This window comes from Saccopteryx bilineata, chromosome 2 (assembly GCF_036850765.1).
Source record: "Saccopteryx bilineata isolate mSacBil1 chromosome 2, mSacBil1_pri_phased_curated, whole genome shotgun sequence".
Lineage (NCBI taxonomy): Eukaryota > Metazoa > Chordata > Mammalia > Chiroptera > Emballonuridae > Saccopteryx > Saccopteryx bilineata.
The window spans coordinates 294895787-294921543 of record NC_089491.1 but is presented as its reverse complement, the minus strand read 5'-3'; the positions used below and the strand labels follow the sequence as shown (position 1 = coordinate 294921543).

At 46.2% G+C, this 25757-nt stretch overlaps 1 protein-coding gene across 6 annotated transcripts in view; it reads right to left on the bottom strand.

The window, feature by feature from the left end:
- The window catches only part of PTPN14 (protein tyrosine phosphatase non-receptor type 14), a 172624-nt gene that overhangs the window by 7218 nt on the left and 139649 nt on the right, over positions 1-25757 (bottom strand). For all 6 annotated transcript variants that reach the window (XM_066261371.1, XM_066261369.1, XM_066261367.1 and 3 more), the window contains 7 exons: positions 22363-22441; positions 18912-20386; positions 14268-14411; positions 13047-13265; positions 9311-9439; positions 5995-6229; positions 2129-2292 (listed from right to left, as the gene is read on the bottom strand). In XM_066261371.1, coding sequence (XP_066117468.1) covers positions 2129-2292; positions 5995-6229; positions 9311-9439; positions 13047-13265; positions 14268-14411; positions 18912-20386; positions 22363-22441 — 2445 coding nt within the window. The remainder of the gene's footprint in view (positions 1-2128; positions 2293-5994; positions 6230-9310; positions 9440-13046; positions 13266-14267; positions 14412-18911; positions 20387-22362; positions 22442-25757) is intronic.

Below are 25757 nucleotides of genomic sequence, written 5' to 3'. Positions count from 1 at the left end.
CCCACGGGCCACATGCGGCCCCCTGAGGCCATTTATCCGGCCCCCGCCGCACTTCCAGAAGGGGCACCTCTTTCATTGGTGGTCAGTGAGAGGAGCATAGTTCCCATTGAAATACTGGTCAGTTTGTTGATTTAAATTTACTTGTTCTTTATTTTAAATATTGTATTTGTTCCCGTTTTTTTTTTTTTTTACTTTAAAATAAGATATGTGCAGTGTGCATAGGGATTTGTTCATAGTTTTTTTATAGTCTGGCCCTCCAATGGTCTGAGGGACAGTGAACTGGCTCCCTGTGTAAAAAGTTTGGGGACCCCTGAAGAAAGTGATACGAGGGGGGAGGAAAAGACATGTGCGTGGGGAGAGCAGGATGGGCCCTTCTTCCTCCCCGGAGCCCATGGGCACCCCCAGGGGAGCCCACGGTATGCTCAAGCCATGGGTCCCTGGTGCTACTTCATCCTCTCCCCTCTGCCAGCACCGAGTGGGTTTGGGACCTAGTGGCAGGCTATTCACTCCAGAGACTTCTAACAGTGACAGCGAAGCAGATGATCAAAAAATCTCATGTGAGGCAAAAGGGTAAAACCTCACAGAAGATGGTGAAACCTCTGTTATGATGTCTCAGCTGATTCCATTTTGTTCACCGACAGAAAGTCTATTTTTTCATCAACAGGCCATATTGTACCAAACTCCTCCTCCTCTCAGCAGCACAAACATTCATTTGTACTGACCAAAGGTTCCAAATTTAATTTTTTACAGGCAGGGTGTTTAAAACCCCCATGACCATGTTTAACCTGAGCATTTATTGTTTTCCTAGAAGTTACGCTATAACAAATTTCATGGGGTGGTAGTTAATCTGTTTTTCAACCCACTGATGCTCTTGAGTAAATATGCAGATTATTATACACATTCCTCCACAGAACATGCATTGTGACATAATGTCACTACCACACAACTTCAGAAGCTTCCTCGGATTCTCTAAGCCAGGGGTCCCCAAACTTTTTATGCAGGGGGCCAGTTCACCATCCCTCAGACCATTGGAGGGCTGCCACTTACAGTGCTCCTCTCACTGACCACCAATGAAAGAGGTGCCCCTTCCAGAAGTGCGGCAGAGGGCCGGATAAATGGCCTCAAGGGGCCGCATGCGGCCCGTGGGCCATAGTGTGGGGACGCCTGCTCTAAGCTATATAATTTGGAAAACAAACAAGAACCAAATGACACTAGAGTTTGGAGGCAGAGTGGGAGATAGGAAATAGAAGATCTCACTTCTCACTGGGGCACCTCTGCTGGGAGCCACATGGCACGAGACAAGTCACTAAACAGTTTCTGGGCCTCAGTTTCTTCACTGGTAAAGTTAGGGGACTGACATGTGCCCAGCTCCCCTACATGGCTGCTATGAGGACCTCAACTAAGAACACAAAGTGAAAGCCATTCTACAATCTCTTATAAATAAAAGGCAGGTGTTTCTTAGCCTGGACTGCTGTTTGTTTCACCCTGATGCAATCAAAAGTCCCTCACAGTAGCTCCCTGATCCCCAGCCGTACGGGGCTGCCATGTGCCGCGTGGGCACCGATTCTGCCACGGCCCCTTCTTTGGGGAGAAGAGTGGGCGTGTACCTTGGCTCAGCGCTCAGACGGTCTACCCCACGCCGCTGCCAGACTAGACAAGAGCAAACACCAACTCCCTTTAAAGACAACCTCCTCTGTAGAATGAAAAACATGTTACACGACACACATTTTCACATAGGATCGAGGCCAAAACGCATCCCAGGCACGCCAGGCGCAGCTCCACGACATGTGACCACATAACCCCCTGTGGGAAATTACCCACAACAAAACCAGACTGTCGACAAAACCCTGCAGACTGCTGGAAGCGGCAGAGGTCGACCAAGATCAGACTTCCGAGGCAGTTCCTAGCCCACACTCTGACCTCTTCTTCCATACTATCTGGATATCTGTCTACGCGGGACCACGGGAGACAGGAGATAAGGAAGGCTATGAATGGCAGAGTCCGAGAAGGAATCACAAATCAGGACAGAGCAGATCAGGCCCTGGGAAGCAAGGGCAGGGGCAAAGGTTTGCCCACGGTGTAGATTTGTCCCCAAGGTGGCGGGTGCAGGAAGCCCAGAGTGACTCACTTCATTGTGCTCCAGGCAGTAGATCATCAGCTCGGAGAGGATGACCACGCCGGTCCTCCCCACCCCAGCACTGCAGTGCACGACGATCGGGGGCTGCCAGCTCCTGGGGCCCTCCAGCATGCTGTTGGTATGCCGGCGGACTGACTGGATCTCCTCCAAGTAGGCTGCAAGACAAAATGCAGATCCCGTCACCAACATCCTGCACAGCTTCGCACACGAGGGAGGGGAAGAAAGAAAATGGATGATGAATCTTTTTCCTACGTGACAACAATTTACAGTTCTTACAAGACACTAATTATTTGGCTGGTACCCACTGTGCAGTCCTGGAAGCCAGGAAGGACCAGCTGGGAGTCAATTAGTCCATAGGAGAATTTGTTCTTTAAATTAAATAGTTCTTTTTTAAAAATTAAATTCTGTTTTCCCCTCTGCAAATCCCAAAGTCCCCCAAGCAGATGATTCTCGACATTACTTACAGCAATTCCTTCTATTAACAGACTGGGATCAGAACCCCAGCGAGGTCCCCTTGAAACGCCCGCCTGTCGGAGCCAGTTTCTGGTGGGAAGAGCATCCATCTGCCCTTCTTCCTCCCCCTCACCGAGCGAGTGAATGTCAACTGAGGCTTGACGTCACTTTTAGATTTTAAAATAGGCTTTAGGAGGCCTGCTTTGCAGCTTGAATTCCAAATGATTAAGTCAGTGGCTCAAGATAAGCCACCCCAACCCCATTTCTGGAGGTAAGATGTTGGGGATGGGGGTCATGCCACCTCCACCATCCCTTCCAACATCTGTCCGGCTCAGCAGAGCTGCGCAGCGGCCTGTTCCCTGCTCCATTTGGGCACAAGTGAGAAATTACAGCAACGCTGGCCTTTGTGATCGTTTCAAAAATATAAGACTATAACTAATTCTCAGACAGTCCAGGAACTGGAAAAAGTCCATTACTAATTGAGATTCAGTAGTAGCTGGCTCAGGAGAGAAACAGATTGGAAGGTTCTCAGTACTTAGAAAAATCTCATCCTAAGGCAGCAATGTACACAAGACCAGGGCAGATGCTCAAATCGGGGAAGAGAAATGAGTGTGTGCAAACCAGTCTAGTTCATTTCAAAGCATCTGTTCCGACACAGTGAGTAAGAACTCCTATTTTCCTTTATACGCTTAACTCGCTACAAAGTGAAGTGAGGTGGTTTACCAAAATAAACAGCTATTATACCAGCACCACCAAGATAGAACAATACCCAAAAAGGAGGGAGGACAACCTGAGATGATGGAGCTGTGGCTATTCAAGACTGGACATGGAGTTCTCTTCCCAAATTTTCTGTAAGGGGGAAAAGATACTGACTGATTGAGCATCTTGTCTGACAAAAGGCAATGTTCCCAGACAAGAGGCAAGGTCTGTCTTGCGCTAGATTTAAAAGTAATACTGATCCATAGAAACTCAGAGGAACTGGGTTTTAGTGGCTGCTTTCTCTGGCAATCAGATTAATAAAGCTGTAACTCCGTGAAGACCTCTGGAGGCTGGGAAACGATTTGGCCTCGGTCGCCCCGCATCCAGGCAATCTCATCTGAACCTGGGCAAAAAACTCACATTCTCAAAAACCTAGAGAGCCAACATTTGTAAGGCACGACTCAGTGCTCTTGTTCTGAGTTTCTTAGGAATGTAAATTAACAAGTGTATACTGTTTAAAAATAGTTTCTATATTTTTTTTCAGTAATTTAGATAGGCCTTCCTTCAATTGGTTCTGACTTAAAAGATTTGGCTATCATTTTAACCACTTTACAGACTCAATCTTTTCACAGAGTTGTTAGTTAATCATCACACTAATCTACCTTTAAGGTTTTCATGTTCTGTGTCTTGGTTGGTGAAAATTCTGATCAGTCGATTTGAGAAAGATTACCAGAAAGGTATAAAAAGAAGAGTATTATGAGAAAAGAGAGTTCTGCAGATGTCGATGCCCTCATTATAGCTGAGCTACAGGTAACAGGTGACCGGCTTAGGCAGATCACTGACTCTCTCTAGACCCTGCTCTCAGTTCTTTTGATGCTGGTCATCTTTCTTTTCCCTACTTTCAGTGTCCAACTCCTCCAGTACCCTTATCCCTTCAATTGGAAACTAAAGACCTTTATCTACAAATAAGTGTGCATTGAAATTCTTCTGTTTGGATTTGTGAAGTGTTACTTTAAAGCCCTCTCTCCTCTCTCTTTCCCGCCTCCCTCCCCTGGGTCCCATTCTAAAGAATATCGAACTACTCTCAAGATGGTAATGTTACTCAACATCCAGATGCTGGTTCTTTTGCAACTGTCACAGGTATTCCACCAGCTGGAGAGTCAACAACAGAGCATGTATATATAATAATGAACCTGCAGAGGGCCCCAGGGCCTCCTTCCTAGCTGAGTCAGGAGAGAATGGGGTTTCCCCTCAGGGACAGGACATTTAGGCAAAGAAGGAAGGAAGAGCTCTGTGGCTGTCATCAAAAAGCAGATGACAGTATCAGTCTCACCTCTGGGCTATAATCACTGGCCTCCCTGTCTCATGAGACCTGGAAGTACCTGTAACATAAGCACTGCTACATCCCGGCATTCTAAGAGCCTGGTCCAGTGCCTGACACATGGTAGAGACGCACCCAGCTTCCGGCCTTTCAAATAACATACTGAGTATAGTCTGGGTAAATTTCGCTTCGAAGATAAACATATCCTGAAAAACCTTATAAATGAATGAATCCAAAAATGACAATTTCAAAACTACAAGGTGATTTCAATAATTCTTAGTATCTTAATCACATGTCCTGGCATTTACTGATATAGAGAAATATGGGGCTTGTAAGCACAAAACATAAAATATATATATATATATATATCTTTTTTTTTTCCACAGAGAGAGAGAGGGATAGACAGGGACAGACAGACAGGAATGGAGAGAGATGAGAAGCATCAATCATTAGTTTTTCATTGCGTGTTGCAACACCTTAGTTGTTCATTGATTGCTTTCTCATATATGCCTTGACCGCGGGCCTTCAGCAGACCGAGTAACCCCTTGCTGGAGCCAGCGACCTTGGGTTCAAGCTGGTGGGCTTTTTACTCAAACCAGATGAGCCCGCGCTCAATCTGGCGACCTCGGGGTCTCGAACCTGGGTCCTCTGCATCCCAGTCCAATGCTCTATCCACTGCGCCACCGCCTGGTCAGGCTATATATATATATATCTTTTAAAAATTTTATCATTCTGTGTTTTTTTTTCCTATTGTAAAATATACATAACATAAAATTTACCATTTTAATCATTTCTTCTTTTTCTCTTTTCTTTCCTCCCATTTTAATGATTTCAAAGTGTATAATCCATTGGCATTAACAATATCCACAAGTTGTGCAAGCTTCATCACTATCTCTATCCTAGAACTTTTTTGTCATCCCAAACAAACTTTGTACCAGTCAAATAATAACTTCCTATTCCCCTTCCCCTTGACCCTTGGTAATCTCTATGAAGCTGCTCGTTCTGGGAACCTCATACAAGTGGAGTCCTACAATATTTGTTCTTTTGTGTCTGGTTTATTTTACTTTGCATAATGTTTTCAAGGTTTGGGCATTAGCATGTATCAGAATAATTCTTTATTAATGAGTAGCTAAAGTTTTAAATATAGGTAGAATCAATTAGTTTATACAGATTTAGCTTATTTGCATCAAAGGTGAAGAGAATATGGTAAGTGATATGAATTTGTCTTCTCTGTTCTACATACATTATATGAAGGGACAAGTATTACATCCACGTCGCAATACTTTTGCCACTTAATAGAAAGCGTCCTCTCTTCCATTTCATCTCCAACAGGTAAGACTGCTAATACAGTTGGTAAAACTACAACTGGGAAGAGGAAACTTACACAAAAATCCTTGGACATCCTCTGGGCAGCCGTGATCTGGCCAGTCAGTATACTGCAAATGCCACACCGTCCTTTCCTGCCCAGACAAAAGGTGCTTGACCTTCAAGCCTGTGGTTGCATAGCAACCAGAATCTGTTCGGAACTTTGTGGTGACCTTGAACTTGCCATACGTGGCTGAGCTGTGCTTGGAACCCAGTTTGGGCCAGTATCGGTGGCTCTTGGTTCGTCCGCCCTCCTGAATCACACACAAAAGCAAAATTGGAAATAAGTCAAGGGAAGGAAGCTCTTATCCTCTTAATCTTAAAATCTGAGGACAGAGGAAACCTGAATAGCTTCTAAGTCCCTAACTCAGTAGCACCGCGCAGCATCTATCACAGATTAGATCCTATAAATCTTAGCTAAGACCCATAATAAGATATACAATGGTAGTTACATCAATGGAAAATGTAAAAGATTCACAACTGAGCTGCAGTTGAATGTCAGAGAGAGAGGAGCCAGTGCAAAGTCTTGAGGCGGGAACAAGCTTGGGGTGTTAAAGAAACAGGAGGTCTTCAGTGTGGCGAGCAGAGGAGAAGGTGGTAGAGAGGAGGTCAGAAAGGCCTCCTGGTCCATGGTAGGAAGTTTGGATTTCACTCCACGGACAGTGGGAAGTCATCCAAAGGTGATGGAGTGACCTTAAGCAGGGTTAAGATTCTAGTAGTCATTCTAGGTCACGCTCTGCATTTCTGATGTTCAGTCCAGAACACTCTCTATTAGACCACACTGACTACAGACACTGTCTCTATCATCCAGTGTCAATCTCGCCTTCTCTTCAGCCTGACCCCTTTGTATTAGTTCAATCGACCACTAAAAGAGAGAACAATGGGGTATACCACCTTTCTCTCGCCATTCATTTTATAATCCTTCCTGAGACTATGCATTCTCAACTGTTTACACATGGGTCTACTTTTACATTTCTCCCGGGTTCGATTCCCGGCCAGGGCACACAGGAGAAGCGCCCATTTGCTTCTCCACCCCTCCGCCGTGCCTTCCTCTCTGTCTCTCTCTTCCCCTCCCACAGCCAAGGCTCCATTGGAGCAGAGATGGCCCGGGCGCTGGGGATGGCTCTGTGGCCTCTGCCCCAGGCGCTAGAGTGGCTCTGGTCGCAACATGGCGACGCCCAGGATGGGCAGAGCATCGCCCCCTGGTGGGCAGAGCGTCGCCACTGGTGGGCGTGCCGGGTGGATCCCGGTCGGGCGCATGCGAGTCTGTCTGACTGTCTCTCCCTGTTTCCAGCTTAAAAAAATAGAAAAACAAAGAAAAGAAAAAAAAAATAAATTTCTGCACAGTTTTGAAATCATTGGAGTAGGGGTAGAGGAGAGAGGGCTTAGAAGGGGACCCAGGGCAGGGCGCAGGGGAGACAGAGAAGAAACGCTGAGCTGTGGCAGGGAGCAGCCCACACTGGGGGGCTTGCTCCTTAGAGAAGCCATGATGGTTAGCCACTTGCAAAGTAGCACATCTTTGGATGATACAAATAATCTCTCTCTGATTTATTTGGCTGATTCGAGTCTCCGTGTGTTTGAAGCAGCCTGTCTCTTTTATTTACCAATCTTAAGAAGGAAGGTTTACTCAAGGCCTTGAATTTACATTACTGCCGAATATCTAAGTCCATTATAAACTTCAGCTGGCTGCAGCCTCTGGCTGCCTCACAGATCACTAGACTTTGTGTTGGTAAGGCTGACCCTCTTCTGTTACTCAGGCTTCAGCTCAAATGCCGCCTTCTCAGAGGGCCCTGGGCTATCCATTGAAAGTAGCCCGCTCGTCACTCTCTATCCCACCACCTGTTTATCTGTTCATGTACCATCCCTGTCTCTAGGATGGAAGCTCTGGGGCAGGGACCGTGCCTGTCTTGTCCAGCACCATGGCTCTCGGGTCAGCACAGATGGTACACTGCATTAAGTAGAACAAATTCCTCCCAATATTATCTATTGCAATTCCAATAGACTCAACTGTTCTAGAAAGTTTCATAGAATGTACTCTTTGTGGGAGGGTCAAATAGAAGGTCAGAGAAGTACAAAGGACGGTAAAGAGGTGAAGTCTTTTTCACCACTATCTTCCAATGGGCCATTCTGGAAGGCAACTGCTCGAAACAGTCTGTGAAGAAAATGTGACTTTTTTCACCCCCAATTCTTGCAGTTAAAAATTGTTAGCGGCCCTGGCCAGTTGGCTCAGTGGTAGAGCATCGGCCTGGCGTGTGTAAGTCCCAGGTTCAATTCCCGGTCAGGGCACACAGGAGAAGCTCCCATCTGTTTCTCCATCCTTCCGCCTCCCCTTTCTCTCTGTCTCTCTCTTTCCCTCCCACAGCCAAGGCTCAATTGGAGCAAAGTTGGCCTGGCTGCTGAGGATGGTTCCATGGCCTCCACCTCAGGCATTAGAATGGTTCCGGCCACAACGGAGCAACGCCCCAGATGGGCAGAGCATCGCCCCCTGGTGGGCATGCCAGGTGGATCCCGGTCGGGCGCATGCGAGAGACTTTCTGACTGCCTCCCTGCTTCTAACTTTAAAAAAATACAAAAAAAAAAAAAATTGTTAGCAAAGGAGTATAGAGTACCATAGGTGTTGGTAAAAAAACAAACAAAAAAACCCCACATAATGTTGGTCCCTTAAATGACTTCAAATCATACATTAAAATTTAAGGAAAGGAACAAAAGGAAGTGATCGGAATTTTTTTAAAAAAATTGAGTATGCCACAAAAAAAGGAAACACAAAACATCTTCCCCCAAAGACAGCAAGCTCCAAGCGAACTGCTAGGTGGAGCGTGCCCGTTTCCTAACACTCCGTAGGGTGCTCTGGTTACAACAGAAAAACTATGTTTGACTTGGCAAAGGAAGAAAAAAAAATTTTTTTTTCTCTCCCCAAAGAATAAAGACCTCGACAGGAACAACAGCTTCTGGTCTCTCTTCCGCTGATAAGCACGGTGGCAGAGGGGCCCGTTCCCCCGAGCAGCCCACGTTCTCGAATTCTGCTGGAAAGGCACCGGCTTTGTTTGGCACACAAACACGAGCTGGCTCGTTCTGTCTGACTGACTTTAGTTTATGGCCGTGCGGGGAAGAGGGTTCAAGGCTGATGAAAGGGAGATGCAACACGTTACCTTTGGGAAAGGAAACAAATCTCCATGGAAGTGGGAAGGGAACACAGGGGCATGCCAAAGAGAAAAGGGTTTGCAGAGAAATGGTGCCGCAGGAAGAAGTAGGGAGCAGCAAGGTCCCCGACACAAAGCCTGTCTTCTGGCCACCCCTCCCCCGGGAACAGGCGGCTGTCCGGCCATTCCCCTTACCTCTTCCGCGGTGACCATGGCGATCACGTTGGCTCCCTGCTCCCACACCATCTGCCAGAAGTCGTGGCACGTGTGTGGCAGGGGCCCCTGAGTGGCTATGTAATGCCATTCTGTCCCGCCAACCACCACCTGGAAACCAAGGAACGCATCGGTGAAGCAATCCCAAATCTAGGACAGAACCACCTGCTGACCACAGGTAGGCCACACGGGTTAGTGCCATTATCAAAAACCCCTGAGACCACAGAGGCGGGGGATATATTCTTACTGGAAAATACTATTGAAATACACCTAATTTTTCTTTTGTCTGAAACCCACAGTAACTATGTACAAAGCAGTGCATTTTATTTTACTTTATTTTGAAAGCGAGGAAGGGGGAGAGAAGCATCAACTACCGTAGTTGTTCCACTTAGCTGTGCCACTGATTGCTTCTCATATGTGCCCTGACCGGGGCTCGAACTGGCAACCTCAGGGGTAGAGCCAGTGCCCTCAGGATTGAGCCAGCAATCCCTGGGATCTAGCTGGTGACCTCAGGCTCATACCTGTGACTTCAGCACTCCAGTATGATGCTCCTTCCACTGTGTCACTGACTAGGGCCAAACCAGTACATTTTAAAAACACAGACATATATAATATAAACATACGTATACATGTACATATGAACACACACATTTGATAAATATGTGTATATCTAGAATGTTACAGAAACAATAATTATACTTACTATACACAATGCACTTGATAATTTCCATCCATTTCACTATCCTAGTCTATTTAAAAATGACAAATAGGCCCTGGCCAGTTGGCTCAGCAGTAGAGCATTAGCCCAGCTTGTGGAAGTCCCAGGTTCGATTCCTGGCCAGGGCACACAGGAAAAGCGCCCATCTGCTTCTCCATCCTTCCCCTCTACTTCCTCTCTGTCTCTCTCTTCCCTTCCCGCAGCCAAGGCTCCATTGGAGCAAAGTTGGCCCAAGCACTGAGGAGGGCTCCATGGCCTCCGCCTCAGGTGCTAGAATGGCTCCAGCCACAATGGAACAAAAGCCCAGATGGGCACAGCATTGCCCCCTAGTGGGCATGCCAAGTGGATCCTGGTTGGGCACATGTGAGAGTCTTTCTGATTGCCTCCCTGCTTCTAACTTCTGAAAAATACAAAAATTAAAACAAAAAAACCACAAACAACACTCTAACTGGTCCTGACCACGAAATTGATGCTATACCTTACTACTGTATTGTGACCCACAGTTTGAGAAACAGCGTTCCCTGGCATCCTTTAAACAATAAAGAAGTCTACCACAAAATAAGATCCTCCAAGAGCAATGTCTACTGCTGACGTGATATGAAGTGTGTCATTAACCTTGGCTGCACCCGCCAGTCCGCTGTGCCACACAGAGTAGAGGTGTCATGAAGGCACTTAAGTCAACAACAACACACAGAACTTCATCATGTACTTCCCCTTGTGCCATACCACAGCACCCTATGGAACTTTGGGGCCATGAGATGGGTTTGGAAAATGAAATTATTACCCCATGCAGCTCAGAGAGATCTTGGGAGGAGCATTCCTCCCAAGGAGCTATAAATTCAGCAGCAGAAAATCATCAATAAGAGCTTGTGCCCCGAGTGTTCCAGGCCATGCTAGCCTGCTGAATGATGACCTTTGCAAGGATTGGCCCTGTGCCCCTTCCACTCCTGTACCTTAATATTGCAAAGTCGGACCCCTCACACATCCACCCGTGCAATCTCTAGATAGTTCAGGGAGCAATAAAGTGCTCATCGTCTGAAACTCTTTTCCCTCATTTGTTTTTATGAAACTATATACTAACTTGATTCAAATGAAAACACCACCAGTTATTGTCTCATTATCCAAGGCATGTTTAGGTCAACGCTGGCAGGCAAAATCCATTTTCCAGCTACTGGTGGGAGATAACAAACATAGAGTTGCTGGCTGGCTAGCAGCTGGGTTATCTGTGAAGCTGTGATTTTAAACATTAGCCTCTCTGGCACCCAACATATAGGAACCATAAATACTTCCAGAATAGGCCGCTGCCTGGGGCTTTCCAGCAAATCCCAAGTATTGACAAGAGGGTATTAAAAACTGCATTAAAAACACAACAACTAAGGCTACCAAGGTAGATTTCACAGATGTGATTCTACCTCTGGAGCAAACAAATCTCTCTTCCGTGTTAACAGCTGCTTGGAACCGAGGGAGAAAACATTGGCAAGATATACAACTCTATTCCAAAAACACAGACAAGTTCTTGCAAGCTCTACGGGTCTATTAAACGCACCCATGTCTAACTCGGATCCACAAGATGAAATGTGGGCCTCCGGGAACACTGAAGAAGGGCATGCCTCTGTTCAGTGCACCCAGTGGGCACCCCTGATGCTGACTGACAGCTTTTCCCAGACAGCAGATGGAAAATGGGAGCGGAAATGCAGCCAAAAGAAGAAGAGAGCGTAACATTGCCACGTAAGATTTTCATAGACATTCTATCAAAAAGCAGCCGTGCGAGTGGCATTTTTGTTTGACTTCCTTATTTTGGCTACTTTTTCGTATTCTATCCTCATCCCCCAAAACACACAGTTTACTTAAGAGTTTCCCGGGTTCATTTTTTTATTGTAAAAGTATGGTTATCTATATTCTATGTGCAAAAACACTACACCCCGCCTCAGTAGCCTTTTCATATTTTCTATCAAGACTGTCACAGCACATACATGAGCCAACATTTGGCTGTGTTCTGGAGACTCAAAGGAATCGAGCAATGATTTGACTACAGTTGAACAGTCCAATGAAGAAAGAAAATAGCTCTGGACAAAGCCAGAAACAGGTGTCTAAGGTTACTGATCAGACCAGACTACTAAAGTGAACCTTAAACTGTTGAAAAACAGCCTAAAAGAATTGCTATACCATTAGTACATGAATAAATTCTTCTACTTCAGAGGGCAGAGCAAATGGTGACGTTCTAAACGAGTATGTTCTGTTACTGGGGACACTGAGGAAGGTAAGCTATTTAGGAGACATAGAACTTTATGCACACAAATATCCAGATCTCTGAATTCTAACTGGAGTCACACAAAGCTGACTAATTTTAAAGTCTATGAAAGACGGAGATAAAAAGGTTGGAAGCATCCGAAATAGTAACAAGAATTTAATAACACAAATGCACTGAATAATGCGGCCAATCTTGCAAGACCCTATCTTGCACTATTGAGCAGCCCCTCACGGTTTATGTTTAAAAGAGTCCACTCTTCTAAATATCATGCGACTTTGGGATGTCAGCTGCTAAATGCATCACCAGGGAGAACGGGTAAGTTTTGTTGCTCTTGAACATGACAGAAAACTTCAGTGACAGCAAGACAATGACTGTGACTTCCAAAGTCTCTCAACAGCTGCTAGTTACAAACTGAAAAAGACAATCCCTAGTTTTTCTTGCGAGTGAGTGGGAGAGTTGTAATCCAGAAAAAGTGCTATCCTTGGTCAAGAGCAAGCTTCAGAAATAGCCGACCTGAGATTCTCCCCAAAGGCCCTGGGGTTCCTTCTGTCTGCAGTGATAGGTGTGTCCTTCTGTGGAGTAAGAAAAGCCCCCAAATTCAAAAGCATTCCCTCGGGTCTGGGGACAAGCCAAGATGCATAGTAGCAGTCAGTCCTACATTTTTTCCTCCCTGCGTTTTTGCCTTTGACCCAGCCACGTTCTGTTGACGCCCCCACCCCCCCGCCTGCACCCTCCTATCCCAGGCTCACCTTGATGTGGGAGGCATTGATGTAACCTGTGTTGTTTTCTTTGGTCGGTATCAGCTCTACTCGATTCTCCTCATAGGGGACAACTTCACGGATCCGGCTGCGCTCGGCATTTTCCGGCAGAGCCGCCGTGCTGAAAATGCCGTTGGCCTTCTTCTTTGGGATTTGCTCATACTCGGTGAACACCAAACCCTCTTCCAGCTTCTTCTTCAGGGTTCTGAACTGCAACAGAACTTAAACCTTCAGCTCGCTGAATCAGCTTCTCCCAAGACCCCAACAAAACAACCCGATTTCTTCAAATATTGATAGGGGCGGTGTTAATACGTAGTTTCAAGATACCCAACTAATGCTTGATCATCTGGTCTTGTTATTAATCATACTGCTAGTTTCTCTTGACCAATAACCAATTTCCTTCTCACTCACACCTTCAACAGGACAAATCTGCAAGACCATGCAAGAGCTAAAATACAAAATTGGTATTTTTTGTTATTAACACACCTACCTCTATTTAAAGCCTGAATGGAAGGGGATTATTAATCTTAATTATCCAAACACCCTCTTCTCCACATCCACAGCTCATTTCACTGAGCTGGATTTCGGGATGATAGTGGGGCACAGTCCTAGACTTCTGAGGGTTAAAACCCCCTCTCCTTTTATTTCTCCCGTATCCAAACTACTAACTATAATAACAGGTATTAACTGGGTTAAATAATCCTTTCTAAAGTCTCCTCTGGCTTTGAAAACATCCTAACTTACGATCGTAATTTCAGAAACTAAAGGAACACCTTCCGTCACCTCTAAAACACTAACATGCAATTTAAACAGCATTATTAAGAGAATTCTACAAACGCTTGGGTAAAATACTCACTTCCTAATAAACGGTCATCGTTCATTCTATTCATCATAGAAATTGTGAGCAACAGCAATTGATTTAACTTTCTTGTTTTGCTCCAAGGGCGAGAGGCTTAGAGAAATCAAATCACTTGACCAAGGCCACATGCTTGTGAGGGGCTGGTCATTACTGTACCAACTTGACAAAGAAACTTGAGATACTTGGAAGGGACCAATTTAATAAAACCCAGTTAGACCAAGTCTTGCTAATCTCAAACTGGAGAATTAATTCATCCAATAAACCTCAGTGCTGGCATGTTTGGGCAAGGAGAGAGCTTTGGAACCCTAAGAGCCCAGGGAATGAATCACAGGCTGGCCAAGCCCAGTGCTTACCCTCTCGTCCATGGGAAGCCGGGTGCCGTCGGCCCGGCCATCTTCCCGCCCCGCGACCCGAGCGACCGAGAGTCCGTTCAGCGCTGCCAGCATCAGCGGCCTCTTCTGCGCCTCCAGGCCTGCCATCTTCTGCTTCTCTAGATTCTTGCAGCAAGAAAAGGCATGTTCTCATTGTGCACAGTGCCAGCAGAATTCTGGAATGTGTTTTAATCTCCCCAAATCTGTAACTCCCCAGCCAAGGAATGCAGACAATCACCATTAGTGGGGCAAATTCAAACACAGCCTACCCATTAATTCCCACCGAGCCCGAGGAAGCCCGTTCCTACAGGACTCCTGAGCTTTTATTTGAAAATAAGACGAATACATGAACAAACAACAAACAAATGAGAGCAAAGACTTCGTACAAATACACCCTCAACGGGGAGCTCACCAAAATTCTTTTTTTAAAAAAAGCAACACACAAGCACAGTACTTTAGGAAGGTAAGGGCTACAGGAAGACAGGACAGGGAAAAGAGAAACAGGTCGTGAGTAATGTAATACAATCACAATGGTGGACCTTTCCCCTTAAATGGTAAAGAAATACAAACAAGGTTGGATGCATTGTGAAGAGATGCAGATACATAAATTGTGAGGAAAAACCTGCTCAAGTTTCCACTCTGACGGGCTAAATAGGAAGATGTCCATCCTACACTGAACCTCTAGTCCCTGAAATGTCACCCCAGAATGACAGCTGATGTGGTTTAGCCAACTCCCTAACACCAGAGCCTGGGGCCATCACAGGTGACCCACCAGGCGCTGCCTTCGAGCCTCATCCCGAGGACGGATGGAAGGGACCCCACGCCCCCAGTGACCATGGAGGGACCCTACGGAAGAACCTGAGCTGTGGGAGGACGTGCATTTGGGGGCTGTGCAGACCGCACAGGGAAAGGTTGGGTGCTGACACCTGGCTCTTGGGTGGCCTCTCTGTCTCCCCTGCACTACACTCCGGACCCGGGCTGTTTGGGCCCCGGGCGGTTAGATCAGCTACAGTGCTTCCTCAGGGCGCTGCAGCTGCATTTCCCCCCAAATAACCCTGAGTCAGACGGCCGAAGAACAGAGGGACTTCACAGAACATACACGCAGCCGAGTTTCACAGAATCTGTGATTTTCATCCTAACAGAAGTGAAACCGATTTGTGGACTCCTGTGGCTGCCACAGATGAAGGGGTCATCTGGTCCCCGGTTTCTTTTTCAGACCTTTAGGTAGGTTTTCCCCTTAGTCTATCATTTCTAAATTGCCTCCCTGGAGAGAGGGGTCTTGATAGAACCCTGGTGTGGGCACACAGCACTGAGTGAGAGGACTATTCTGACTGCGGGGGGTGGGGTGGCATCATCCCCTGGTGCCACCTGAGTCAGGACGAGCCCTAGCACTTGGGAGGGACGCTGCCCTCAGGGACAGGGACGAGCCATCAGACAAACAAAAGGAAGCTTCTCAGAGGAGGATGAACTGTGACCCAGTAAGAAAAGTACAGAGGGACAATCAGCCAAAAGATGCTACGCTCTTAAAAATAGTGACCCTGGTTTCTCTATCCCAGGCAGATTGTGAATTAAATTTTTTTTTAGGGTGGTTTTGTTTGTTGCCTTGTAAGTTGGTTTTTGGTGAGAGAGAATTTTTTCCCCCTGTTATCTCTTAGTTGGGAATTTGTTTCCCAACACTGCAAGGTTCTAAGAGCGATAATTTTCGGGAAATGGGCCTGAGGGCCTCCCAACAGTCCTGTCCCACTTGCCCCGCAAGGTGACTAACTGGGCCTAAGGCCAGAAGCCATGAGCTCACCTAGTGAGAAAGAAGAGCCCAGTGCTAAACTGTTTCTCTAAGCTCCTTCTCGCTTATCAGCGTATTACCAGAGAGAGAAAAACCAAACTATAACTCAAAGATCTGACTTGGCCTTTTCTCTTTCCTGCAGCTGACCTCGGGTTAGGAGGCTGCAATGTGAAATGTCTTCCCGGGGCTATAGGAGCAAGAAAGAGGGGCTATCAAGACAGCAGGCCGGAATTATCCATTAAACAGACAAGCAGCTCCTGAATTAGGGAGAGGCAGCCACAGGGCAAATTCTCCTCATACTTGTCCCCTCCAGTTTCCTTGGGGTTCCATTTTCTCATTGTTCTCTGACCCCAGGGAGGCCCAACAGCCCTCTCTCCTTATCTCTTCCTTACAAGCCCCTGAGGAGGGGGGGCGGGGGTGGGGGCAGAGAGGATCCTCTGAGATGTGGGGAGGAGGTTGGGGTGAGTTTCTTCACAAAAACACCAGCTGGAGAACCGCCCGGCACTGTGCCCATCGTGCCTGGCCCAGTGGCTCGCTGAAAAGCCTCCTTCACCTGCTCTGAGGTGGGGACACCACTCAGGGTAGCCCTCCTGGCCGCCCACATGCACAGGATTTGGGAAACTCTTCAACGGAGAGAATGAAGGAAGGCTGGGGTAACCCTGTTCCTGAACTGCAAGTTCAGGGGTAAAATCTGCACGGATGGGACGGGACAAACAGCGGCAAACCCCCTGCTCCTTCGGGATAATGCATGAAGCTCTCCCTGCGTTCGGCCACAGGCTTCTGTTTAACACAGATAACAAAAGAAGTGGCGTGATTTGACCAAAAGGAGGCTACGAGAGTCACAGGCATCAATCAATACCAAGGCAGCGCAGATGAGACTGCCATGCTGAGTCGTGCTAAAGGAGACTGGGGCCCAGAAGTGCTGGAAGTTCCTTCCTACCAATAAATTCCTTTTTCCAAGCGGGAAAAGCTCCCCACCCAGGCGCCCACTCTCACATTTCATTTCACACACCCCCCCCAACAGGTTTTATTGCCACAGGTCCAAGCACATCGCTCACAGTTTCCCTCTAGGCTTGCAAAAAGTGGGGAAAGTTGTATTTGTACCAAATTCTTAGCACTACTCCATCGATGACTAAAACCATGAGGCTGAGAACATTCTCAAGGTTCGTTTAGACAGTTGTTCTGGCTTAGATTCCTGATCCCAGAAACTTGCCTCCCTTAGAACACTGGCCCTTGAGTGTTCTTTCCAGGCTGATTGCCGCTGGAGAACCAGGGAGATCTCGTAATGAAGGAATTCTCAGGAAGCCGTCAAAGCAAAGTCTGAGTTCCAGCTGTTCTGAAGTTTCTAAAATAAGCCAGGCCACCTGAGAGTACAGAGGTGGTGCCTGCAGAGGAGAAGTCAACCTGGGTTTGAATAGGTGTGATGAAGCAAAAAAAATTTTTTCACTATTTTTTAAAAGAGTGAAAATTTCCAGCCCTGGCCGGTTGGCTCAGCGGTAGAGTGTCGGCCTGGCGTGCGGAGGTCCCGGGTGCGATTCCCGGCCAGGGCACACAGGAGAAGCGCCCATCTGCTTCTCCACCCCTCCCTCTCTCCTTCCTCTCTGTCTCTCTCTTCCCCTCCCGCAGCGAGGCTCCAATGGAGCAAAGATGGCCCAGGCACTGGGGATGGCTCCTTGGCCTCTGCCCCAGGTGCTAGAGTGGCTCTGGTCGCGGCAGAGCGACGCCCCGGAGGGGCAGAGCATTGCCCCCTGGTGAGCAGAGCATCGCCCCCTGGTGGGCAGAGCGTTGCCCCCTGGTGGGCGTGCCGGGTGGATCCCGGTCAGGCGCATGCGGGAGTCAGTCTGACCGTCTCTCCCCGTTTCCAGCTTCAGAAAAATACAAAAAAAAAAAAAAGAAAAAGAGTGAAAATTTCCAAGACAAGCAGTAATGGTGCTCTGAAATGTTACTTAAAGTAGCAGCAACAATCTAGCAATTCTCTCATTTACAAGAGGTAATTCGCTTTGCTGTTCGATGGGCTCACCTGGTACTGCCCTTGCTCTGACATGATGGGCCTTCCAGATGGTACATATTCTGAAGGAGGGTTACTTATATCTAGGATCAGGCACATTCAAATGCATGTTTGTGCACGTATGTATGTATATGTGTATATTCACATACATGTATCTTAATTCTTGATAGACTAAGCCTAACGGGGAGTGAAGTTCAATGGGAAACTTCCAAGTTTATTGTAATTTTCTTGGCTTTGTGTTAAACATCTATTGAAAAAAAAATCTGACACTCAAGCTGGACACATCAGGGTCCAGTCAATCCTGGGAGCCATCCTGACAGCCAGATCAACACAGAAAGCTATACTCTCAACAGATGTTGCTACTTTAATATTTAACTGGTGGGCGGGGGTGGGGTGGGGATGCTCTCCTCTAGAAAAAAGAAAAAAAAAACCCAAAATGGCAACAGGTGGGCTCCTTGCACACAGTAAATCTGATTCTGAATAAACAGCAAAATGCTGGCCCAGACCCCGATCTTCCACCAACCACCTGTAATATCCTAACTCCATTGCTGCACTTTGTAGCAAGTACACCTATTAGAATACACATATGAGAATGGAAGATTTACGGGAAGAAGCAAAAACAAAGTTCTGTGAAATAAAATACTACCTGTTTCAATGCCCAGGGACTCTTTAAATCCCTACCACCTTCTCTGAGTAAGCCTCGCACCTTCTTCAGCGCCTCCAGTAGGGTGACTTTCACTCTGAACTTCCTCACGGACAAGAGTAGAGGAGGCTGCGGGGGGAGGCCAGCATGTGTAACCGTCCCCCCAAACGCCCTGGGAGGGGAGGCACTCACCCTGATCATCATCTCTCTTTCTATAATGCTGTCCTCCAGGGAGAACATCTCGGACACAGGCCTCTCCTTCACGGGCTCTTTCCTGACCCGCTCCTTCACACTCGTCAGGTCGGGCTCTGAGATGGATGGACCGAGGGAGGACCCGTTGACGGCCAGCTGGTCGGCTCGGGAGACGCTGATGGCCTTGGCCGGCCCGTGCCTCAGCACCCGGGCTCTGGCGATGGCGGGAGGAAGGCTAACCTGCTCTTGTCTCAGCGCCCCGTTGCTGACACTCTTCCTGGGGCCGGGGTACTCGGGAGGGGGCTTGTTGGGAATTCGGGCCAAGGCCGCCTGCAGCTGGGCGCTATACTCCATGTTCTCACGGAGCCCGGGGATCCGGGACACCGACTCCGCAGTCTCCTCCTCCTCCTCGCTCTCGCTGCTGTGGATCAGCATTGTAGCATCTGAGAAAGTCTTCTTGTGGTGATACTGGGGCAGCTGGGGGACCTCGTGGCCCCCCGGCACCTCCTTGGGTGGCCCCTGCTCCCGCAGCGTGTTGCGGCGAGCCATGGGGATGTTGAGCGACTTGAGCGTCATGGCCTCCATGCCCCGCACCATGCTGCTCATCACCTCCAGGCTGTGGCGCTTGTTCACCGTGCCATGGTGCTTGGTGGCCGTGAGGGGCTCGCTCACTTCCTGCAGAGACTGGTGCACCACCGGAGCGCTGTCCTCTTGGAAGGTCTTCACTGACAGCTGCACTTTGCGGGTCACCAGGTCGGGGCTGCTGCCGCTGACGTACTTGTGACGGTGGCTGGCCAGGTCCGGAGTGCTGGTGGCAGGGCGGGGCCGTGGGTAGGGAGGTGGTGGTCTGAAGAGATAGTTTTTGAGCATATGGGCCGTGTTGTAGTGATGGGTGCCCTGGAGCTGCATGTTGGCCAGTTCTGGGGTGCTCACTGTGTGGGATATGGCGCTTGCCCCTGGCTTGCTGGGCACCAAGTTCTTCTTTGGGTTTATCTGGTCAGATGGACCAACCAGTTTGTTACTGTAACCCCCCTGTGGCCCATAAGGAACCGTGTAGGGGTGCCTCTCCCTCATCTCGGGCTGGCTGTACACCAGATCCTCGGGCTGGTTGTAGGCGTGGGTGTTGATGATATTGAGATTTCGCAGGGACTGGCTCTGGCTGTCTGTGTGCATGACCCCCCTCTTCATCTGGCGCATGACTGTATCATAATCGGGGGTCGGCCGGTAGGACGGCACAATGATGGCGCTGTGCCGGTGGCTAGGGATGTAGTCAGCCCGCATGATGTCACTCCCGGGGATGCTGAGGTTGGAAGAGACAGGAGACGCCTGAATGAAACTCTGGGAGCAGTTCAGGGAGTTGACGCTGTGAACACTGCACACGCTGCCATTGGTGATGGTGCCGTTTAAATAATTTAAGTCCAGGCTGTTGTGAGAGTTGTAATAGAAGGCGTCTTCGTTCCCATGGAAAATGCTGTCTGCAAGAGATCAAACACAGGCACATGAACCTCCATGCCAATCTGCTTCAATTAAGTTCATCCTTACACTCATGGAGATGACTTTTAACCTAAAAAAGTCATAAAAAGTGCAAACCCATGGCCTCAACCCATGTATTCCCTAGAAAAACTAAACATTTCTTGGATGAGATGTCAATATGCCAAAGGAACATTTTAAAGCATACTGAAAAGGAAAAGTAAATTTAAACGAAGAAAGCAATAAACATTTGGGAGAGGTGCCTCCTTGGTTAAGTTCTCAGTTTTGCCATGAGTTTTGAAATCATGCAGCAAATATGGCCTCCATGTTGGGTAGACCAGTTCTCTTATTTAGGGCTCAGCAACAGGCTGGATAGCTTGGCCAAGAACTTTAACAGGGCAATAGATTTGAAATTGTTACTTGGAGCTTAACTATAATGAAAAAGGTCCCTTTTCCAGAGGAACTGCTAAGCAATCAGAAAGACACTAGACAAACAATGTAGCCAGGATGTCAGCATGCACGGCTAACTCCTTCCAACTGGCAATCAATGGAAGGCCAAATGAGAACCAAGAATCCTTTTAGCCACTGCCTAAAACACTCCTAGAACTGATTTCCTCACTGGGCCACGCCACATAAAAATTAATCATAATTTAAAGAGGTACCTAATGAGGTAAAAAACAGATTTGTAAAGACAGGCCCCCCCCCCCCCGAGGGGTCCACTGTTCCCCCCACACACACACACACACAAATATTCATACATACATACGTTAGGGAGGCAACCTCTTACCAAAACACTTCTGTGTGAACAAACTACATGCATTTTTCACTCTACAGATTTAAGCATGAGCAAAGTAGAGAGAGACAAAGGTAGAAAAAAGGTGACTGCTCAACTGCCTGAAGAGGAGGGTGTGGTCATGAGATCGTCAAGATAAAACAGGTGACCACAGAGACAAAGGTTGCATTTATCTCCCTCTGATGTTTGGTGGGGGTTGGTACCTTCCCACACAAGCAGGGTAACTTCGCTAGTCTGCTTATAAACAGTAGTGGCTTATTAAGTTAAATATTCTTAATTACCTTTTCATGCTCACACTGACAGTGCAGAGCAATTCAAAACAGCCAGCATATGATAACATTAGACAGAAATTTTCCACTTAATATTGTCAATACTCAACACTTAATAGCATTCCTTCTTTCAGATGCAGGTAGTGTCATGACTAAGAGCCCTAACTCAATGGTCAAGACAATGATTTTCGTATCTGAGCTCCTTCAATAACCTTTCTATATCTGTATCCCAATTATATATTTGTAAGTTGGAAACAATAGTAGCACCTAGCTTATAGGTTTGTTTTGAGAATTAAGTGAGACAATACATTGCAGGTGCTGAGAACAGTGCTTATGAAGAGGAATTTCTCTATAAATGTTCACTATTACAATAATTACTATTGGAATAATTTTTTCACACATTTTGCAGTGGAGTTAAAAAAGAGAACTAGAACAGATTTCCTTTACAAGTACTCGGTGACAGGGGCTGGTGGGAAAGGTAGGAAGCAATGGCTAATGTGAAGGGTTGAAATTGTATATTTCTGTCCATTACTCTAGATGCCTGTATTCTCTGTCAGCATTAAAAGCTGACTGGCTGTTACAAGCTCTGTGATACTGGCAATGAGGGTGAAGGGTACCTCACTGGGCTCTGCGGCCACTCTCCCTTCTGTAAGCCCACTGATGAGAGGAAAGAGAAAAGAACCTTGCTCACTGCCTTCTGCCAACCCCCTCTGCAGCCAGTTCTGGGACATATGTATTTCTCTCGGGGATAAACAATAGTCTATGCTTTTCATAAATCAAAGCTGCTGCTCGCTGCCAATCAGAGAAGGACATGATGAAAAAATGAAAGCTTCACCGTTATCAGAAAAAAAAAGTCTTCTTTTCTGCTGACCTGTACTCAACGTTGCGTCTTAAGAGGAAAAAGGCAAGCCAGCCTTACCTTGCGAAGTGTGCGTTTCCGAGTAGTGTTCGCCACACTGGACGTGCATGGGAGGCAAGATGTACGGCTGCTGCCGCGGCTGGAACAGAGAACACAGCGCAGGAGGGTCAACCTCGGCACACCTGGCCGTCAGCCATCGCGGAGAGCCAGCCGAGAGCACACGGCGTCCCCTCTGCTCGCCCACATCTACAGGGGAGCACGCGGGGGCTGCTCTGCCGGCTCCCCTGGACCCACCCTCCTTCTCATCTGCACCTGCACCTCATCACTAAGTCAGAGCTGGAGAAACCAGACAGGAGACCTAAGGAGGCTGGTTCAAGGTGAGAAACACAAAGAGGCTACAGGCAATATGACTGTATCTACTGATAACCTATTTTCTAATACACTTGCAAAGCTCCTTATACCTTTTTTTTTTAACAGAACAAAAACATTTATGTGAGTAAAATATATTAACAATGGCTAGGAAATGTTGGATTGTTCAGAGAAGTTTTAGTGTGAGCAGAGAAACTCACTATCTGCAAGAAACAAATAGCTTTCTTTCGCTAAGTACACAATACCGATCTGAAGCTGACATTGTCGTTGTCCTTTTGTAATTCTATTTTTCCATTATGACTTACGTGTATTATTATTTTGTATTCGTTTCAAGCATACAGCACAGTAGGTAGACAATCATATGGGGGAGAACACTTTATAAAGTATATGATTGTCTAACCAGTGCCCTTTTTAAAGGAGTAACACAGAACCCCTGTATTACTATGTCCCAAGTAAGAAATAATGAACATAAGGGGGCACCCAGTTTCATTATATCCAAAATGGGCTCCCTTCTAGAGCTACAGGCTCGCACACATCATCACAGCTGCCCTATGACCCCGTTCACAGCGCCACATCAACCTCAAGCAGAGACGGGGAGTGTTAGGCTGGGCCCACTTGAAAGTTTACATTAAAAAAATTGAAAATGTAACCCACAACAATGAGCATCTAGTTCTCCAGACCACATACTGGGCCTCCCATTGCAGAACAAAAGTGGAAAGGCCTTGTAGGGATTCCAATTCAACCACCTACCCCTTCAGCAAAGAATCTTTGCTATAAGGCTCTTAAAAAATGGCTATTTAGACTTCATATGAAAAACTTCCTGCTGCAGAGGAAGGTCAGCTCTTAAAGAACAAACAATGCTTAGATGAGTTCAATATCTGGTGAGCCAACATAGGAAATATGATTAGCTGCTAATGGGATCCGGAGTTTAACCTCTGTAGGTCTCAGCTTCCTGTCAATCAAATCAAGCCTCCTCCTTCCCCTTCCTCAAACACGATCCACTTTACTTACATAGTGGGGTTCCAGGTGAGAGCTTGTTTAAAGAAAGAGTTTTAATGCTAAAATTTTTTTTAATTTTATTTATTGATTTTAGAGAGAAAGGAAGGGTGGGAAGGAGAGGGGAAAAGAAAGAGAAAGAGAGAGAGATTGAAATCAATTTGTTGTTCTGCTTATTTATGCATTCATGGGTTGATTCTTGTAATGTACCCTGGCCAGGGATCAAACTCGCAACCTTGATGTATCAAGATTACATTCTAACCAACTGAGCATCAAGGCCAGGGCCAGTGCTAAAAAATTTTAAAATTGTAAACCACCAAAAAGGACAATCTCTTATATTTTGATTATTTTTAAATTAGCTTTATAGATATTTGTTAAAATGTGACTACTTTAGGAGAAAAGCTGAGATCAAGCAAAAAAAAAAAAGAAAAAAGCCAGCAGGGGTCACACTTTCTCAGTATCTCTCCACAGATGAGCACTCCTCAATGTCTGAAATGTCTGAAGCAGGGTCAATAACTCATCTGTCATTTCCTCTGCTACAAATCATGCTTCAGCATCAAAATGGCCAGTAAAAGGTAATAAAGACTAGGGACCTCAATATTAAAAAGGATCGGGGGTGGGGGGTGGGGTGGGGAATAATTGAAAATCATGTAAGAAAGTTCAGGGTACCAAAGCAAAAGTGCTGGTATATCAGCTCTCCTAAATATTTCTAAATCACCCTCTGGCTGGTTGAGTTGCCACTTAAAAATATTTTTCTTTTTAGTAATACGTAATTCAACTCAATTTTTCCAGGGAAGGACAACCAGATTTGAGGCTTAAAAAAAAAAAACAGTGGAGAGGGACTTATACAGGGAATGGAAGTACATGGCCAGAAATGCTGGCTTGCTGCCTTGTCTTGCTCTTATTAAAAAGAAAAAGAAAGAAAAAGCACTAAGTAAGGGACTGTTTATGAACTGGCATAACTATACAGACAAAGTATAACAGTAAGTAATCCTTCCGACATCATTTCAGGGTTATATTATTTATTCCATCTCTTATATATTCTAATACATAATTCTCTGTCTTTCCAGGCCTGCTAAAACAAAAACCAATTAGATGCCGTAATATAGGCAGCAGAGGGCAAGAGGAAAAGAGTAATCAGGCATCCTGGTTATCAGCAGGAAGCCAAAGGAGACAATGTTATCTGGTTTTACTCTTACTTGTCCCAAGGAACTCGATTAGTAAAATGGTTTAATCCTTAAGGGCAGAGGAAAGAGAAGCCATGAATTTGGCTTCCTGAGGACTGGCTTCATCCAAATAAAATAGGAATGCTTCTGTATCTTCTCTAGATAACTAGAGTGAGATTAGATCACAAGACAGCCTTGAAACACTTTGCCTCCCATGTGTTCTGTGGACATAAAGGAAAAACTATCTTACTAATAAAGACATGTGGAATCTACTGATGGGAAAAGAAAAATAATATTAACAAAAGAAACCAGGACCGCAAACAAATCCGCTGGTACTCCAGGGAAAAAGCTCCAAGTGACCCCCTAGATCTTCAAAGCAAGGGGCCACTTGTGAGTTATTGTGCATAATGTCAAGATTTATAACATTCACATGGATACTCCAGAGTTATTATGTGATGATATAATAGCCCAACTCGAGAATTTTAGGAGTTCATGTCTATGAATTCCCCCCTACACACACAAAAGAATTCCTCAAAACTTTCCTTTTAAAAAACCAGTTAAAGTAAACTACAATTCTTGTATACCCTATATACATTGTGTATAAAGAAAAATTCAATCTTATTCTTCTATCAACTCCAAGAAACTATCCATCTAGAAAAAATTAAAAGGTCACATGTTTAATTATGTCAAAAAATCATAACCTAAAATAAAGACTTAAAGCAAGTAGAAAACTTTAAAGGAGATCAATTCTTCAACACCTTTCTATTATATTACCCTTAAGTAATCCTCAAAATAAAACACAGCCTAAGACAAAACACATATATTGAAATTAGAGTTATGTTTATTTACATGCGAGCAATAAAAAAAAAAAAGAGCTAATTAATGTTAGCTAGAAAAGTAGATCAATTCAAATTCTGTTGACCT